Source organism: Callorhinus ursinus, unplaced genomic scaffold (genome assembly GCF_003265705.2).
Source record: "Callorhinus ursinus isolate GAN/ISIS: 27379988/994484 unplaced genomic scaffold, GSC_fseal_2.0 scaffold55, whole genome shotgun sequence".
In the NCBI taxonomy this organism is placed as follows: domain Eukaryota; kingdom Metazoa; phylum Chordata; class Mammalia; order Carnivora; family Otariidae; genus Callorhinus; species Callorhinus ursinus.
This window is the reverse complement of record NW_027397117.1, coordinates 314,140-331,584: the sequence shown is the minus strand read 5'-3', so window position 1 is coordinate 331,584 and position 17,445 is coordinate 314,140. Positions and strand designations below refer to the sequence as shown.

General features: G+C 40.7%; 1 protein-coding gene and 1 pseudogene across 3 annotated transcripts in view; one reads left to right on the top strand and one right to left on the bottom strand.

The window, feature by feature from the left end:
- Window positions 1-17,445, bottom strand: part of LOC141371087 (large ribosomal subunit protein eL21-like) — a 116,027-nt pseudogene that overhangs the window by 15,324 nt on the left and 83,258 nt on the right.
- Window positions 1-17,445, top strand: part of LOC112817436 (NXPE family member 3-like) — a 60,222-nt gene that overhangs the window by 30,834 nt on the left and 11,943 nt on the right. Inside the window, exons 1-2 of one of the 3 annotated variants that reach the window (XM_025864534.2) lie at window positions 6,740-6,939; window positions 13,108-13,222. In XM_025864534.2, coding sequence (XP_025720319.1) covers window positions 6,935-6,939; window positions 13,108-13,222 — 120 coding nt within the window. In that variant the 5' untranslated portion in view covers window positions 6,740-6,934. Of the gene's footprint in view, window positions 1-6,739; window positions 6,940-13,045; window positions 13,223-17,445 lie in introns of those variants that run through there. The other 2 variants (XM_073884292.1, XM_073884291.1) reach the window with 2 other exon arrangements.

Genomic DNA, 17,445 nt, shown 5'->3' with positions numbered 1-17,445 from the left:
CAAAGAACTGAATAAATTCATTCTCTTTGTGGTTGTTAATGATTTGATAAATATTTCGAGTTGTTCATTATGTTCCCAATTTCAGGGACTGCACTTTTTAGATTTAAATTTTTAATAGGTATTGCATATGCATGAAGCAAAAGGCAAAACTGTACAGAAAATTATACAAAGAGAAGTCTTATTTCCATTCTTGCCCTTCAAACTCCATTCCCCTTCCATCTATGGGCCACTATTTTGTTTATTTATGCATCAGATACTTTTTTTTAAAGATTTTATTTATTTGAGAGAGAGAATGAGAGAGAGAACATGAGAGGGGGGGAGGATCAGAGGGAGAAGCAGACTCCCCGCCGAGCAGGGAGCCCGATGCAGGACTCGATCCCAGGACTCCAGGATCATGACCTGAGCTGAAGGCAGTCGCTTAACCAACTGAGCCACCCAGGCACCCCTGCATCAGATACTTTTTACAAATACAAGGATTTAAATGTATATGTATGCATGTACATATACAAATAGAAGGGTTTATACAAATATAAGGAATTTTTACCAATATAAGGATTTAAATGCATATGTATGCATGTACATATATAAAAATGGATGTACATAATTTTACTTAAAATTTTATTAGAAATATAATAAAACAGAAAATGCATAAAACAGTTTAACAGATTGTTATAAAATCATTCATATAACTCCCACCCAAAATAAGAAAGAGAACAAGATCCTCACTCCAGAAGCCCCTGACGCCTTGTCTCTCCCGAGTGGTAACCCCTCCTTCTCTCCTGTTATTCTAGATGTACTCATTATTCTAACTTTTATAATATTTTTCTCCTTGTCTTTCTTAATGGTTTTTCCAACTTATAACAGTACATGTGCATTTTGCCTGATTTTCAACTTCATGTAAATGAAAACATACACTATGAATTCTGTTTTGTCTGGCTTCTTAGGCTCAATAAAGTATTTAAGATTCGTCCATATTGTTCGTGTAATTGCAATTGATCCATTTCCACTGTTATATGATGTTTCATTGTATGATTATATCATACTATATTTTTACTTTCCACTGTCGATGGGCTATTACGAAAAATTGCTGTATTCTTGTGCCTGTAACTTTGCAGCCTACATGGACAGATATTTCTGTATGGTGTCCCCTGGTGGTGGCTTTGCTGATCAGAGAGTAGATGTATCTTTTGACTTAGGGGAGTCTGCCAATTTTTCAAAAGTAGTTTTACCTGTTTACTCTCTCACAAGCAGCTCTTGTTGTTCCACATTCTTGCCAGCATTTGATATTATCATCTTTAAAGATTTTATCATTTTTAAGTATTTGGCAAAATTTGTGGGTCTGTAGTAGTGACTTATGTGGTTTTAATTTGAATTTCTCTGGATTACTTATGAAAGAACATTAAAAAAAAAGTTTGGGATGTTTGGATACCTGATTGACCTGGCACATTAAGTGAGAAGTCCATCCGTTCCCCATAGCTTTGCAGTGCATCTTCCTCATAAATCAGGTGTCAGTTTATCGGTTTGTTCTGGGGCTATTTTGTTTGGTGAGTCTGTCTGTCTAAACCAGCACCAATAGCACCCAGTCTTCATTACTATAGTTCTGTATTAATTCTGCATTTCTGGTGGACAAGACCTACACTTTTGTTCTTCTTTAAAATTAGGGCCTGGGCAGGGGCGCCTGGGTGGCTCAGTTGGTTAAGCAACTGCCTTCAGCTCAGGTCATGATCCTGGAGTCCTGGGATCGAGTCCTGCATCGAGCTCCCTGCTCATTGGGGAGTCTGCTTCTCCCTCTGACCCTCCCCCTCCACATGCTCTCTCTCTCTCTCTCTCTCATTCTCTCTTTCTCAAATAAATAAATAAAGTCTTTAAAAAATAAAATAAAAGGGCCTGGGCAAATTTTTTTTTTTTGGCCTTTTGGGCTTCCATAGAAATCTTTTAACTAATTTATGAAATTGAAAAAAAAATTTCCTGTTGGGGGCACCTGGGTGGCTCAGATGGTTAAGCGTCTGCCTTCGGCTCAGGTCATGATCCCAGGGTCCTGGGATCGAGTCCCGCATTGGGCTCCCTGCTCCTTGGGAGCCTGCTTCTCCCTCTGCTTCTCTCTCTCTCTCTCTCTCTGTCTTTCATGAATAAATAAATAAAATCTTTAAAAAAAATTTCCTGTTGGATTATTTTGTGACTAGATTGAATAATTGTGATTATATTGTGATTGTATTGAATAATTGTGATTATACTGAATTTGTAGTTGATTTGGTTTCAACTGAGATATAATGAACATCTTTCCATTAATACTATTTTTGTCATTGATTTCTAATGGAATCGCATTGTAACCAGAGAATGTATTTCATATAATTTAAATCTTTGGAGATTTGGTGAGCCTTGCTTTTTGGCCCAGTATACAATCTGTTTTTGTAAATGTTCCACATGCGGATTCTGCAATCGATCGTTTTGTTGTTGTTTTTTTTTAAGATTTCATTTATTTATTTCACAGAGATAGTGAGAGCAGGAACACAAGCAGGGGAGTGGGAGAGGGAGAAGCAGGCTTCCTGCTGAGCAGGGAGCCCGATGTGGGGCTGGATCCCAGGACCTTGGGATTGTGACCTGAGTTGAAGGCAGACGCTTAACGACTGAGCCATTCAGGCGCCCCTGCAATCGACAGTTCTGTTGTCTAAGTAGGACTGGTTAGTTTTTTGGTTTTATTTTTTTTTAAGATTTATTTATTTATTTTGAGAGAGTGAGAATGAGAGAGAGAGAGTACATGAGAGGGGGGAGGACTAGAGGGAGAAGCAGGCTCCTCGCCGAGCAGGAAGCCTGATGCAGGACTCGATCCTGGGACTCCAGGATCATGACCTAAGGTGAGGGCAGTCACTTAACCAACTGAGCCACCCAGGCACCCTGGGTTTTTTTTTTTTTTTTTTAAGATTTTACTTATTTAGGGGCGCTTAAGGTGGCTCAGTTGGTTAAGTGTCTGCCTTCCGCTCAGGTCATGATCTCAGGGTCCTGGGATTGAGCCCTGCATCAAGCTCCCTGCTCAGCAGCGAATCTGCTTCTCCCTCTCCCTCTGACCCTCCTCCCTGCTTGTGCTCTCTCTCTCTCTCTTTTTTTTTAAGACTTTATTTATTTGAGAGAGAGAGAAACAGCTTGAGAGGGGAGAAGGTCAGAGGGAGAAGCAGTCTCCCTGCTGAGCTGGGAGCCTAACGTGGGACTCAATCCCAGGACTCCGGGACCATGACCCGAGCCGAAGGCATTTGCCCAACCAACCGAACCACCCAGGCGCCCTCTCTCTCTCTTAAGAGAGAGGGTGCACACACACCAGTGCAAGTGAACAGTGGTCATGGGCCACTCCTTCCTTTATGAAACCCTCTTTTCTCTCGGCTTCCATAATATCCCATCCTTCAATTCAGACATGAGTGACTTGAAAAATAAGATCCACACAGAATCCATTTTGCTGGTAAGGGTGGTATCAGAGGTACGTGGCTTTCAAGAGTAGCGGTGGTTGCAAGGTCAGGCTCCTGACACAAAAATGGCATCCTTGGTGTAAACAAGCAGTAGGGAATTTCTCCTACTGCTCAGTCAGGCAGCAGCAGGGATGGTGGATGCCTCAGCAGTTATGTTCAGAGCGTGGTGTAGGGTATAATTCCTAGAAGCTTAGCATTCAAGCTTTTCAAGTCTCCCAGCAGTATTTGGGGTACGCAGAATCCTCCTGTTAATATCTATTATTCTTCACTCAGCCGAATTATGTTCTGTTTCTGGAAAGTAAGAACTCTGATTAATCAGAGTAAATGATTATACTGGCCCTGGTAACTGGCAATTACAGTTTCATATGTTAAGTGTTCGTGAACTATGAGAGTATACAGGATAGGTATGTGGCCCAGCCTTTGGGGCCTAGGGAAGAATTCCACAAAGGGAAGATACTTGAGCTGAGTTCTAAAACAGGATTGTGAATTAGCCAGGCACAGAGCATTCTAGGACATTCTAGATAGAAGGGCATTCCAGGCTGGGAAACAGAGATGCCCAGGGATGATATAATCACATGGCAACATTTTTGAGATGGGGATGGGGTGAAGGGAGAGGTGAGAGAGCAGAATTAAGAAGATCCCTGAGGGGGTGCCTGGGTGGCTCAGTTGGTTGAGCGACTGCCTTTGGCTCAGGTCATGATCCTGGAGTCCCGGGATCGAGTCCCGCATCAGGCTCCCTGTTCAGCGGGGAGTCTGCTTCTCCCTCTGACCCTCCCCCCTCTCATGTTCTCTCTCTCTATCTCGTTCTCTCTCTCAAATAAATAAATAAATCTTTAAAAAAAAAAAGATCCCTGAGGATTTGTATACCATGCCCAAAGTGGTTTCTTGGTCTAGTAGCAGGGCTTGAGCCCTTGACTTGCAATGTATACCCTGGGGAAAGGTAGATGCTTGACACTTCCTGGCTATGGTTTTAGATGAGTACTTACTTATATTCAGCTCTTAGCCTTGCCTGAAAATTCAGGAAAGAGCTAGCTGAAAGTCACCATAGCCCGTGATAGAAACCCCTGACCCAGAAAGAAGCCAGCATGCTGGACCCCCACCTTGCAAACTTCTGAGCACAACTCCCCTCCCTTAGTCAACTCTGACCCAACTCAGCCAAACTCCATTCCCTTAGAGACCTTGTTCTCTCAAGTTCTTCCCTAGACAACCCTCCTTCCCTCCCCGTGTCTTCTATAGTTTAGTTAACAGAGCATTTTTTCTCCAAAGCTGTATCTTACTGCTCTATATGGATAGATGTTTTTGTGATTTGTCCCGCATAGCCGGCCACCTGGACCTGCATGTACACAGGTAGGCTAAGGAATATTGTTTGTGAGACTTATGCTGTGGTTTGAAATATATTATCTGGCCTTCAGGTCAGAACTGGCCCTTCTGTTCTGGATGCCAAGAGCTACAAATCTTGTCCCACATCCCCTCCTGCTCCAGGCTGGGTTGGACTCCCCAGATGGAATCCAGGAGGGGAGGCAGACACACATGGCCCAAGCTCCTTGAAAATATAGAAAAATGATAACATAGAAATGCAGCTTGCTCCAAACTGCGCATAGGCGAACAAATGTTTAATTTCAAACCCCGTTATTTGCCCTGTAAATATGGCCCTTTTGGGGATGGTCAGTTGGAAGTCTCACCTGACGGGAGGATGCTTCACCCAGGCCTCTCAGTCGGAACTCCAGCCTGGCTGTTTCCACAGGGTTTCCCCAGCTGATGAGGTTGGATGTTGTAAGTACCTGATTTGATGTAACTTTGCCTTATTCTCATTTATTGCCTACTCTTAACTTTCATCTATATGTAGATTCCTTTCTTCTTCTGTTTCTATTAGGTTTCTATGATAATAATGCAGTTTTCTTTCCTTTTTGGAACTGAAACACAGCTGTTGTGAATCTTTTGTTCAGAACGCTTAACTTTACTGGGAAAGAAAACATTTTATATCCCTTCGTGTTGGCCTTGCTGCTAGAAAACCTAAGGCTAAGTTGATTGCTCACATGGAGCAATTTCTAAGCAACAAGTTCAGTTACTGGTTTGTCTACCTCTGCCATTAGATACACAATTGTCTATCAGCTCCAAACTTAGCCTTCTATGCTCAACTTTGTGAGTCTGGGGCCGGGACTCTGCAAACATCTCTGCTCTACCTGCTGGTTGCCTCTTAGGACCTCCTAATAGAGGATGCCAAAGGGAGAGGGCAAGGCTCCAGGAAAGAGAATGGGCCTTGCTATTCCCGTTTGCTTCTTACGGGATTGCTGCTTGTGTCCTGTTCGGTGAGCATCAGCTACCCTCCTCATGCTGACAGTACCTGGTCCTTGCAGGAGCAGAAGCTGATCCAATTTGTGGTTTTTCCAACACTTTCAGAATGAGTTGAGCAGCGCCCTTCCGCAGAGGTCTGAGTGTTACCTCCATGGCCTCCTACGTTTCTAAGTTTTCATCATTCTGACAACTTCTCTCAGCTCCTTCAGTCCCAAGGGTGGTGGCTGCTTCCTGCAGTTGGAATCTACACAACACCGTAGTGTTACCATTCTGCTTTTCCAGTTACCTTTGCCCAACTCTGTGTACCCGGTTAATGATTCTTTATATTCAGTTCTCTGATCTGGTGGGATTTCTGTCTCCTTACCAGACCCTGACAGGAATACTTTCCTCTCTGCTTTCTGAGTTTTCCTTTTTGTAAATCAATCTTTCTTATTTTGTCTGATCAAATAATTTGTATTATATGCTTTGGAAATAGAATCAAAATAATATTTTCCTATATAATCTCTGGATTTCAGTGTTTCTTTTTTCCCCCCAGCCTCTCATGTAATTCCTACAGCCACAGCATTGGGGACCCTTCTCCCAGCTCGAGCCCCTTTTCTCCTCTTAGTGCTTGAGTGGTACATAGAAGGCAACAAAAATTCAGACTCAGGAAAAAAACACTCAGTCTTTAAGCAAGGACATCATCCCCCGCACATTCCCCACATCTGCTTAGGTGTGGGATTCAAGTCCAGTTTCTCTTTAGAAAGGAGACATACATGGCCCTCTCCCCAGTATGTTGTTTTGTTCTACAGATGTCAGTAGAAAAGGCTTTCTAGTGAGTGGGAAGAGGAAGTCATTATTCTTTGGGGGTTTGGACCATAGTGTTCTACAGTGGTCAAGCTCCTCTTTCCTGCAGACTTATTCCCACATTTCTTCTTTGCTGTTGTGTTTTCAGACTCTAAGTTTATTCTGCTACAAAGCGTGGCTCTCTTTCCTACTACAGCATCCTCTCCACATTTGACTTCATTCTGGGTGCCCGACTGGCTGCATCATCCACATGTTTGGAGCTGCTGCACTTTGGCAATATTTGAAGCATTGGCAGGGTGTTACCCTGTGAGTTTCTATGAAGAGAGGAAACAAGACTTTGGGGACTTTGTAGAGGAAGGAAAGAAAGAGCAAGAAGAGCTGAGAGGTATCCTGAGATGAGGTAAACTGGCTTACGCTTCAGAAAGGAAATGTGAGCAGAGGAAGTAGACATATGGGCAGACTCAGGTTGAGGGAACGGGGCATTTGGGCTATTTGTCAAGCAACCACTTGTCAAGCATGCATTAAAATCACAATCTGGGCAAACTACTGTCTTTAATGTGTGGAATACAAAGAAGGGCACAAGATGTGCCTGGTTTTGAGAAAGTGATCTGTACAAATAGAACATTGGATAATACCCACAGAAGGGGGTATGAGGCAGTGCCAAGTGGTCAAGAAGACAGGCGACTCCGGTAAGGCTTTAGGGTGGAGAAAGTAGTCAACAGTTTCAAATACTGCTGGGAAACTTGAGAAAGCTAAGGAGAAAGAGACCTCAGAGATGGCAATTAGCACTGGCAACCCTGTGGAAAACTGGAAGCAGGTTCATGGTTGGGGGGTGGTGAGATGGGCATTTTATTTCTATAAGATTGGAGTATCTCTAGGATAGGATACCAGATGTCCATCCCTGAAAGCCAGTAGCCAGAATCCAACCGTGCAAAGCCAAGGATAATGGCTAAGCTATCTTGGAGTGTGGTATTATGCTAGTAAGCCCATAGCTGACCCTGTGGTTCTATAACCTCCCTCATGATTTCTCTGCAAGCTCATTCTCATTCATGGACTGGGTGAAAGGGGAAAGGGAGGTGGCATTGGGTGGCAGGGGACCACCATGGTTCTTATTTCCCTTTTTGCTCCTATTGACCATTGCCTGATGCATGGCAGTCATCTGGATGGTCCCGAACACAGTGCTGGCTGGGGAACCATGCCTGCGGATTGCCACCCAAATTTCAAAAGTATAGTTCAAGTCTGTGTACAGTAGTGACTCGTCCATTAGCTGAACAAGCTTCTCTGACATGACTTTGCTGGCATCCCTTTGGGGTTTGCGTTATGACATCAACTTGACTCTTCCCTGGGCAGCATTTATAATTAGGTAGATTGATTCCTCTTCTTGGTCTGCTTTAGCTGAATGTGTCTGCCTAGGTCCCAGAGCTGTGTTGGGGAGAATATGGAGCCTACAACCTAGTCCCAGGAGTGAAAAGGAGCAATTGAGTGGTAGGATGTCTGGAATTTCTAAGGGAGGATGGTGGGGATTCCTAGGTCTTCCAACAGCCCCAAGAAGTAAGTGCAGAGGAGAACATAAGCTCCTTCCTAAAGGAGGAGCTTGAGGAGGAATAAAAGAGTAGGCAGCAGTTGCTTTGTGAGGCTGGGGAAGAGATACCTGGCTCTGTCCCAAGTGAAAGTCTCTTATTAGTATTTGCCTTAGATTTGATAAGATGTTGAATAAACATGATGTGGTAATAATCTGGAAGCAGATGCCTGACTGTAGGATGACTGCATTTATTAAAGCAGTGCCAGTAGCTCTTAGATTTTTTTTAATTTTTAAAAAGATTTTATTTATTTATTTATTTGCGAGAGAGAGAGAGAGAGAGAGAGAGAGAGAGAGAGAGAGAGCGCACAAGGGGGAGAGGGGCAGAGGGAGAGGGAGCAGGGAGCCTGTCGTGGGCCTTGATGCCAGACCATGGGATCATGACCTGAGCTGAAGGCAGACATTTAACTGACTGAGCCACCCAGGCACCCCAGTTCCTAGATTTTTAAGGAAGTCTGTCCAACATTATAGGTATAAGAAAGCAGGGCTGGAGTTTCTAGGTGCTTGATGAAGGTGAAGGAGGTGTGTAGGTGAACAGAATTGAGGGCCAAGTCCTCACATTTCAAGAAAAGAGATGGAATGGGAATGTATCTGGAGTTTGCTAATAGCCATTGGGGAACTGAATCTCTTTCATACACTTCCCCTGCCTCCCATCTTCATTTGGGCAGAAGCTAAAAATCTGCCAGGTGTCTTGTGTTGCTGCTATTGCTGTTATTATTGCTTCACATTTTTATGGGGCCTCATAATTTTTTTCTTTTTTAGAGAGAGAGAGAGAGAGCAGAGGGAAAGGGCAGAGGGAGAGGGAGAGAGAGAGAGAATCCCAAGCAGGCTCCATGCTCAGCACAGAGCCTGACGCTGGGCTTGATCTAATAACCCGGAGATCATGACCTGAGCCAAAATCAAGAGTCAGATGCTCAACTGACTGAGCCACCCAGGCGCCTCTGGGGCCTCATAATTTTAATTGCACTTGCATATTATATATTCACCTGGTCTCCACATGAGCACTGTTGGAGACAACAATATGGAAAATTATAATGGCATTGGTAACACCACTCACTGGCTTTATTGCTTTGGCCCGGGGCTCTTTGCTGTTCTGGATTAGAGAACAGGCAGAAATTAATGCAGACAGTTGAGGTGCCTGAGTGGGTCAGTCAGTTTAGCATCCACCTCTTGATTTCAGCTCAGGTATGGATCTCAGGGTGGTGAGTTCAAGCCCCATGTTTAAATGAATGAATGAATAAATGAATGAATGAATGAATGAATGCAGAAGGTCAAGAAGAATCTGTTTATCCTCAGCTTGATGGTCCCCCATCCTACCCAACAGCCAGGTTGCCACTGCATCTGGCAGAATGAGCTCTTTACCATTCCCAGGATTCATGCTGGACAGTGGAAGGCCTGGTTCTCAAGCTCCAGGCCAGGTTTCCAGTGGAGGTATCTCTCTTTGGTTGTAGACAACTTGAAAGAGCCCCCAAGCCCGTGTGCCTTATATAAGTCGTCCTCTGGGCCCTCCCTTGGCTTTGCTCCTGGGCCACCGGGTCCTTCTTTAGCCCCTGCCTCAAGTCCTTGGTCCTCTCCTACTTAAATATGTCACCAGCCCCAACGCAGTACTTAGGGGTATGCCTGTCTTTGCTCTCACTTAATTCTGTCTTTTCTTGGGATCTAGCCTCAATGGAGGAGGAAGGGAATTCCTCCCCAAAAGTGCACTTTTTATTTCCACAGTTAAAATGTGGTTGTATAGGAGTACCTGGGTAGCTTAGTCCGTTGAGCATCTGACACTTGATTTCAGCTCAGGTCATGATCTCAGGGTTGTGAGATTGAGCCCTGTGTTGGGCTCCGTGCTGGGCAAGCCCGCTTGAGATTCTCTCTTTCCCTCTCCTTCTGTCCCTCCGCCAATGCTCTCTCTTTCTCTTTCAAAAAAAAAAGATCATATAAATAACACATGATTTTTTATTTGAATTTGAATAATACATAGAAATATAAAGAGGAAAATAAAAGACACCTGAAATCTCATTGCCTTGAGAGATAACTAACAGTTTGGTGACCATCCTTTCAAGAACCTCTTTATGCATTCAGGCATACATGTGTATCGTTTTACACGAATGGGATCATATTACATATACTTCATGTGTGTGTGTGTGTGTGTGTGTGTGTGTGCGCGCATATGTTTTAAGTCATGAATTTCTTTCTCCCTATGTCTTCTTCCTAAATGAACACCCTATCCCCCTGTTTCTGTCCTACATATGATCAATATTATTATCTGCTGTGTACCCTTCTACATTCTTCATATCCAATTGCTATCATACAGATATATATGTATATTTATGTATCTATGCTTATATAATATGCATATACTTTATAAGTAAATAGGTTTTTTCCTTGGTTCTGAAATGTGATATACTTTAATCCATACTTTCTTTCATCACCTTGCTTTTCTTTTCTTTTTTAAGATTTATTTATTCATTTCAGAGAGAGAGAGCACACAAGCTAGAGGGGCAGAGGGAGAGAACCTCAAGCAGACTCCACACTGAGCACCAATCCCACAACCATGAGATCATGACCCAAGCCAAAACCAAGAGTTGGACTCTCAGCTGACTGCACCACCCAGGCTCCCGACCTTGCTTTTCTTAGTTAGTAATTCCTTATGTTCACACTTCCAAGTTACCCACTATAATTCTATTCCATATCAACATTTCATTTCATAACATGGTAGAATCCCCCAATTGATACACATATGTTTGGTTTCCAGTCTGGGCCACTGTGAACAATGCTGCAATAAATATCCTGTTCCTTTCAAATAAGTTCTTTTATTTCTCTAGGATAGCTATCTAAGAGCCAGAATTGCTGGTTCAAAAGTATATGCATTTTAAATAATAATAGATATGGATAGATCACCTTCCAAAATGGCTTGAATGCTTCAAAGTTTCATAAGCATAATTTCTTTTTCTCCTTTCATTTCCTCCACATTCCAGGCAGAAATAGGGAATTATTTCTCATTGTTGTTTTAAATTATAGTTTTCTGGCTTCAAGTGAATTTGAGCATCTATTCCTATGGCTGGCTATTTGGCACATTGACTATGACTTTCGCCCCTTTGTCTATGAGATTGTTTATCTTTTTCTAATCAGTTTGTAAGAGTTCTTTGTATATTATAGAGGTGGTGGTGGAGAGAACACTTATTCCCCACTTTTGATGTTTCCACCTAGGAGGGACAGACATTAGTGTAATGTTTCTGTCAGCTCTAAACTCTTCATTCATTTCTCTTCTGGGGTAGAGAGATTGAATCTGACTGGTGAGTTTGGGAGGAGAGGTTGGATGTGGTAATCCCAGACCCTTCTTTTCTGTGTTTTCTGGGAATGAGATGTCACTCAGAGTGTATGTTCTTGATTGCACTCCACTGTCTTTTAATTGGTGAGTTTAACCTATTTACATTTATTGCAATGACTTTATTTCAAATTTCCCATTTATCATCCTTTCTTTTTTTCTCCTTCCCTACTTTCCAGTGGATGAATCCAATTTTTTTCCTGATATTTTAAACATTTTTACATTCTATTTTTAGTCTTATATTCATTACTTGTACTTACGTTTATCTACCTCTATTGATGTTTTATGTTTACTTACCCCTTATTGATTTTAACAAAGTACTGGAGGTAGTGAGGGAAAATAAGTAAGAAAGTGAAATAAAAAGCATATAGATTTGAAAGAAAGAAGTAAAACTCTCTATTTTCCAGATGACATGATCTTGTATAAATAAAATTCTAAGGAATACACTAAAAACTATTAGAGCTGATAAACAAGTTCAACAAGTGTGCAAGAATCAAGCTTAATACGCAAAAATAAATTATATTCCTAAACACTATGAGTGAACAGTCCAAACGTAAAATTTAAAAACAATTTCATTCATGATAGCATCAAAAAGAAGTATATCATTATCTGTATATTCCCCTTTGAACAATACAAATACTTTAGTATACTCTCACATCCCCTAATCTTACCCTATCCAGCATCTCCACTATGTTGATATTGTATAAAATTTAGTTATGAATTATATGAATATACATGTTTTTCTTTTCTTCTCTCTAGTCCCTATTTTTTCTCCTTTTTATTGAGGTATAGTTTGCATATAGTCAAATGCACAGATTTGTGTATAACTAATTTGGACAAATGTATGTAATATGTAAAACTATCACCCAATTCAAGATAAAGGACATTTCCAGAACTCCATAAGGTTCCCTCATGCTCCCTTATGATCAGCCCTTTCCACCAGAGCCAACTCCTATTATGATTTCTATCACCATAGATTAGTTTGCCTCCTCTAGAATTTCTTACTAGGGGGTGCCTGGGTGGCTCAGTCAGTTAAGCATCCAACTCTTGATTTAGGCTCAGGTCATGATCTCAGGGTCCTGGGATCAAACCCTGCATCCAGCTCCATGCTCAGCAGGGAGTCTGCTAGAGATACTCTCTCCCTCTCCTTCTGCTCCTCCCCCTGCTTGCACTCTCTCTCTAAAATAAATAAATAAATCTTAAAAAAAGAATTTATAATTTCATGCTTAAAGAATCATGTAATATGTACCTTTTGTGTTTTGCTTTTTTCACTCAACCTCATATTTTTGAGAGTTTTTCATGTTGTTGCATTTATCAGTAGTTGTTTTCTTTTTCTTGCTAGTTGTTACTCAGTTGTATGAACTTACCAAAACTTGCTTATCTAATCTTCCACTGGTGGATATTTGTGTTTTCTTTTTTAATTTGGGAATATTATTAATAAAGCTGCTATGAACATTCTCATGTTTCTTGTGGACATAAATAGAATTGCTGGATCATAATTGCTCCAAGGATGTGCTAGAACTTCTCCACTGGACGCCTGAACTTCAAAAGCCCTCTCATCCACAGTGACTGTCATTATTGGTCTTCTTGATAGGAGAGACAGTAAAAAACTCTTATCTCACCATGTTTATAATGAAACTCCTTCTGATTTTACACTTTTATCTATCTAGGGTCTTGATCACATACCAGATGTCTGGTAAACAACTCCAGGCTCCCACAGACCTATTCATCAGACAGTTCAAGTGGCACATGACTGTGGTTGTGGGATCAGTCATTGCAATTTGTGTAAGTATATTTCCTTCCACTTGTCTCTGTCCATAAAGCTTGAACCAACTGCTTTCATCTAGGAGAAGGAGGCTGAGGGAAGCTCTCTGTTTTGTCATTCCTTTTTCCCTCTTTCTAATCCAGAAACAGAAATGACAAAGAGGGACAAGCTCTTAGAAAAAGAATGAACAAATTATATCAGGTAGGGGTAGCTGTAATGGAGTCCAAAACATTAGCCCAAAAAGCAGTTTGTTTGAAGGGAAGATGGAAACTTGAGCTATCCATGCTTTCTCTTTCCCCAAGGCACTATATTTCTGCTCCAGCTTACCTGGCTCCTTTCTAGTTCTTAAAACTGAGATAGCCTCCATACCTTGTCTCTAAAGATACCCTGCTCTCCCTCTCTGTCTATGTGCATATGTAGAAGTTTCCTTTTCCCCTTGCTTCTGCTGAAAAGTAGTTGAATTCTTCAAAGAGAAGCTTTACCAGGAATAAACAGGGAAAAAGGTAAAAGAAACCTTAAAGATATAAATCTATGTATTTACAAAGGACAAATCGTTTATGTTAAGCTAAATAACAATTGTCTTCAAACTGAGTTGCTTCTACAGCTCTTTTTTCTGGGTGTTAGTTCAGAGTTTTTGTCATTTAGCCTGGGATAAGTTCATGTTGTTGCTATGACTAGTTCTGGTGAAACTGAGAATCTCTTCTTGAACATCCTTTCTTGTTTTGGGTTCTTTATCAGAGAACAGGAGATGATAATTCAGTAGAAAAGTGCTGTCTTAGAATAGAGTATATATTTTAGGGATATGATTCTGACAGAGGAAAAGATTATCCCAAGAGATGGCATTTCCTCATATCACTATAAACCCTTGGGGTTTATGGAAGAGGGCAGTCAAGAGGGGTGACAGCTGGGCAAGAACAGGAAAAGGTTGGGAAATTGGTTTCATACAAGGAAATCAGGCAAGTAAGTAAATGCATTCGGGATAATGAGAAACCAGTTTCTCATTGTTGAAGGAGTTACAGATATGGAAAGGGGAAGACTAGAATAGACCCTGAGGTGTTGGACTGGAATTGAAGGGATAAAGGGAGTTATTTTATAACATTAAAAAGGAGCAATTCACCAACCCAGCAAGAGGACATAACAGACCTGTTTATGCACCTAATAGAGTTTTGATATATATGAAACAAAAACTTATAAAACTTCAAATAAAAATAGATTCACAATTAGAAATTTCAGTATCTCTTCATCCATAATTGAAAGCACAGGTCAACAGAAAATAAGTTAACAGAAGATTTGAACCAACTTGACCCAACTGTGTCATTTATAGAACACTCCTCACAACAGCAGAATACACATTCTTTTCAAGTGCACATGGAATGCTTACCAAAATGGATTATATTCTGGATCATAAAACAAGTCTAAATAAATTAAAAACATTTCAACTCAAACAAAACTCTGTTATCTGACCACATTTAAAATACATTAGAAATCAGGGCATCTGGTTGGCTCAGTCACTTAAATGTCTCAGCGCAGAGTCTGCTTCTCCCTCTCCCTTTCCCTCTGCCCCTTCCCCCATTCATACTCTATCACTGTCTCTCTCTCAAATAAGTAAAATCTTTAAAAAATCAATCAATCACATTCAAAATCAATAACAGAGATTTCTAGAAAATCCCCCCAATATTTGGAAACTAGATAACATCTAAATAGTCCACAGGTCAAAGGAAAAATCTTAAAGGAAATTATGAAGTATTTTGAATGGATGGAAAATAAAAACAGATCTATTAATTTTGTGGGATACTCAAAGGGAAATTTATAGCACTGAACACCTTTGTCAGAAAAGAAGTAAGATCTCAAATCGATGAACTCAGTTGCCACCTTAAGAAACTGAAAAAGTAGGGGCGCCTGGGTGGCTCAGTCGGTTAAGCGTCTGCCTTCGGCTCAGGTCATATCCCAGGGTCCTGGGATCGAGCCCTGCATCAGGCTCCCTGCTCAGCGGGGAGCCTGCTTCTCCCTCTCCCACTCCTCTGCTTGTGTTCCCTCTCTCGCTGTCTCTCTCTGTCAAATAAATAAATAAAATCTTAAAAAAAAAGAGAGAAACTGAAAAAGAAGAGCAAATTAAGCCCTATGTCAGCAGAAAAAAATATATACCAAAACAGAAATAAAATAGAAAACAAAAACATTATGGAAAATAAATTGAAACCTGGTTCTGTGAGAAGATCGATAAAACTGATAAACCTTTAGTCTAAAATCATGAGGAAAAAAGAGTAAAGACAATGTAATATATGGTGATTAACATAACAATAAAAAAAATTAAAAAAAAAAAAAGAGTAAAGACAAAAATTATCAACATTAGGAAAGCAAGGGGTATCTCAATAAATATTCTACAGATATTAAAATAATGAGACACTATGAACAAATGTAAGCCAGTAAATTTGACAACTTTGATGTAATTGACAAATTCCTTAAAACACACAAACAACAAAAGATGACTCAAAAAGAAATATATAATTTGAATAGCCCTATATCTATTATAGAAATTGAATTAGTGGTTAAAAAACCTTCCTGGAAGAACACGTCATTACCAAGTGGAGTTTATCCCAAGTGTGCAAGGCTGATTCAACATTCAAACATCAATAAATATAATTTACCACGTTAAAGGCCTAAGGGAGAAAAATATATGATCATCTCAATAGATGCAGAAAAAGCGTTTGATGAAATTCAACATCTATTCATTATTAAAAGTCTTAGCAAAGGAGAAATAGAAGAGAATTTACTTAACCTGAGAGAGGGAATCTACTTAATCATATGTAATGGTTAAAGACTGAATGCTTTTCGCAAGGATCTAGAATATGGCATGGATGTCTGCTTTCAGCACTCCCCTTTCACAATGTACTGGAAGTCTTAACCAGTGCAGTAAGGCAAGGGGGAAAATGGTATACAGATTGGAAAGGAAGTAATAATTCCCTTTCTATTCACAGAAGACATTATTTCTCATTTAGAAACCCCCAAGGAATCTCCAAAAGTCTCCTAGAATTAATAAATACATTTAGCAAGTTCACAAGAAAAAGGTCAATATACAAATCAATTGTATTTCTGTATTTCTGTATATGAACAATAAACAATTGGAAACAAAAAAATTTTTAAATACCATTTCCAATAACACCCCCTAAAAAAGAAATACTTAGATATAAATGTAATAAAGTATGTGCAAGATCTGTACACAGAAAACTACAAAACACTGATGAAATAAATCAAAGAAGACCTAAATAAATTAAGAGATATACCATGTTGGGGCACCTGCGTGGCTCAATCTGTTGAGAGGCTGCCTTCAGTTCAGGTCATGATCGCAGGCTCCTGGAATTGAGCCCCACATTGGGCTTCCTGCTCAGCGGGAGTCTGCCTCTCCCTCCTACTCTCCCTCTGTTCTCTCTCTCTGTCTCTCTCAAATAAATAAATAAAAATCTTTAAAAAAAAAAGATATACCATGTTAATGGAGTAGAGAGTCAGCATTGCAGATATGTCACTTATTGGGGGGAAAGGTCATTTAAAAAAACCTTAAGTAGAAAATACTAAAGAAGTGAATTTAGGATAGTTAAAAGATATAAAACCAATATATAAAAATCAACTATTTCTATATACTAGCAGTAAACAGATGGAAAGCTTATGGGTGGTGGCTTTTCAATGTAGGGTGATTGGGCCTGCTGGTTTAATGGAGAACCCGTATGTTAGTACCAATAGGTCTTTCCTCTCAAGTCAGATCCTCAGAGAAATTTTCCAGGATTCTGCTTTGAGGTTGGTGGCCTATGCTTAGCTGTCAGTCTTCTAGGAGTTGAGTCTGGGAAGAAGGCTGGAGGTGAGGTTTGAGAAGGTAGGGGAAGAGCTAAGCATTCAATATGTAATCATTCCACTCCCTGGGAAGGGCTCCCCAGACTTCATTTTGCATGGTCCTTGGCTTCATCATCTGGGAAGTTTCTCCTTATCCGTAGTCCACCTTGGTCACATCTGAAGTGGACACTGAAGAGGTGATATCTAGTATAACAAAGGACTGTCAGTTATCTATTAAATACCTTTTTCTAAAAACAGAACCTCTAAGCCAGGACTTTTTTGTTTTTCCGGAGAGCTGGTTTACTAGCACATTACCTCAGAGATCCCTGAGTTTCAGGGAACATAGGCCCTTACCCAAATCCCAAGCCCGCCAGGTTGAATTATAACTGGCCTCAACCAATCATGATAATGTCATTCTCCT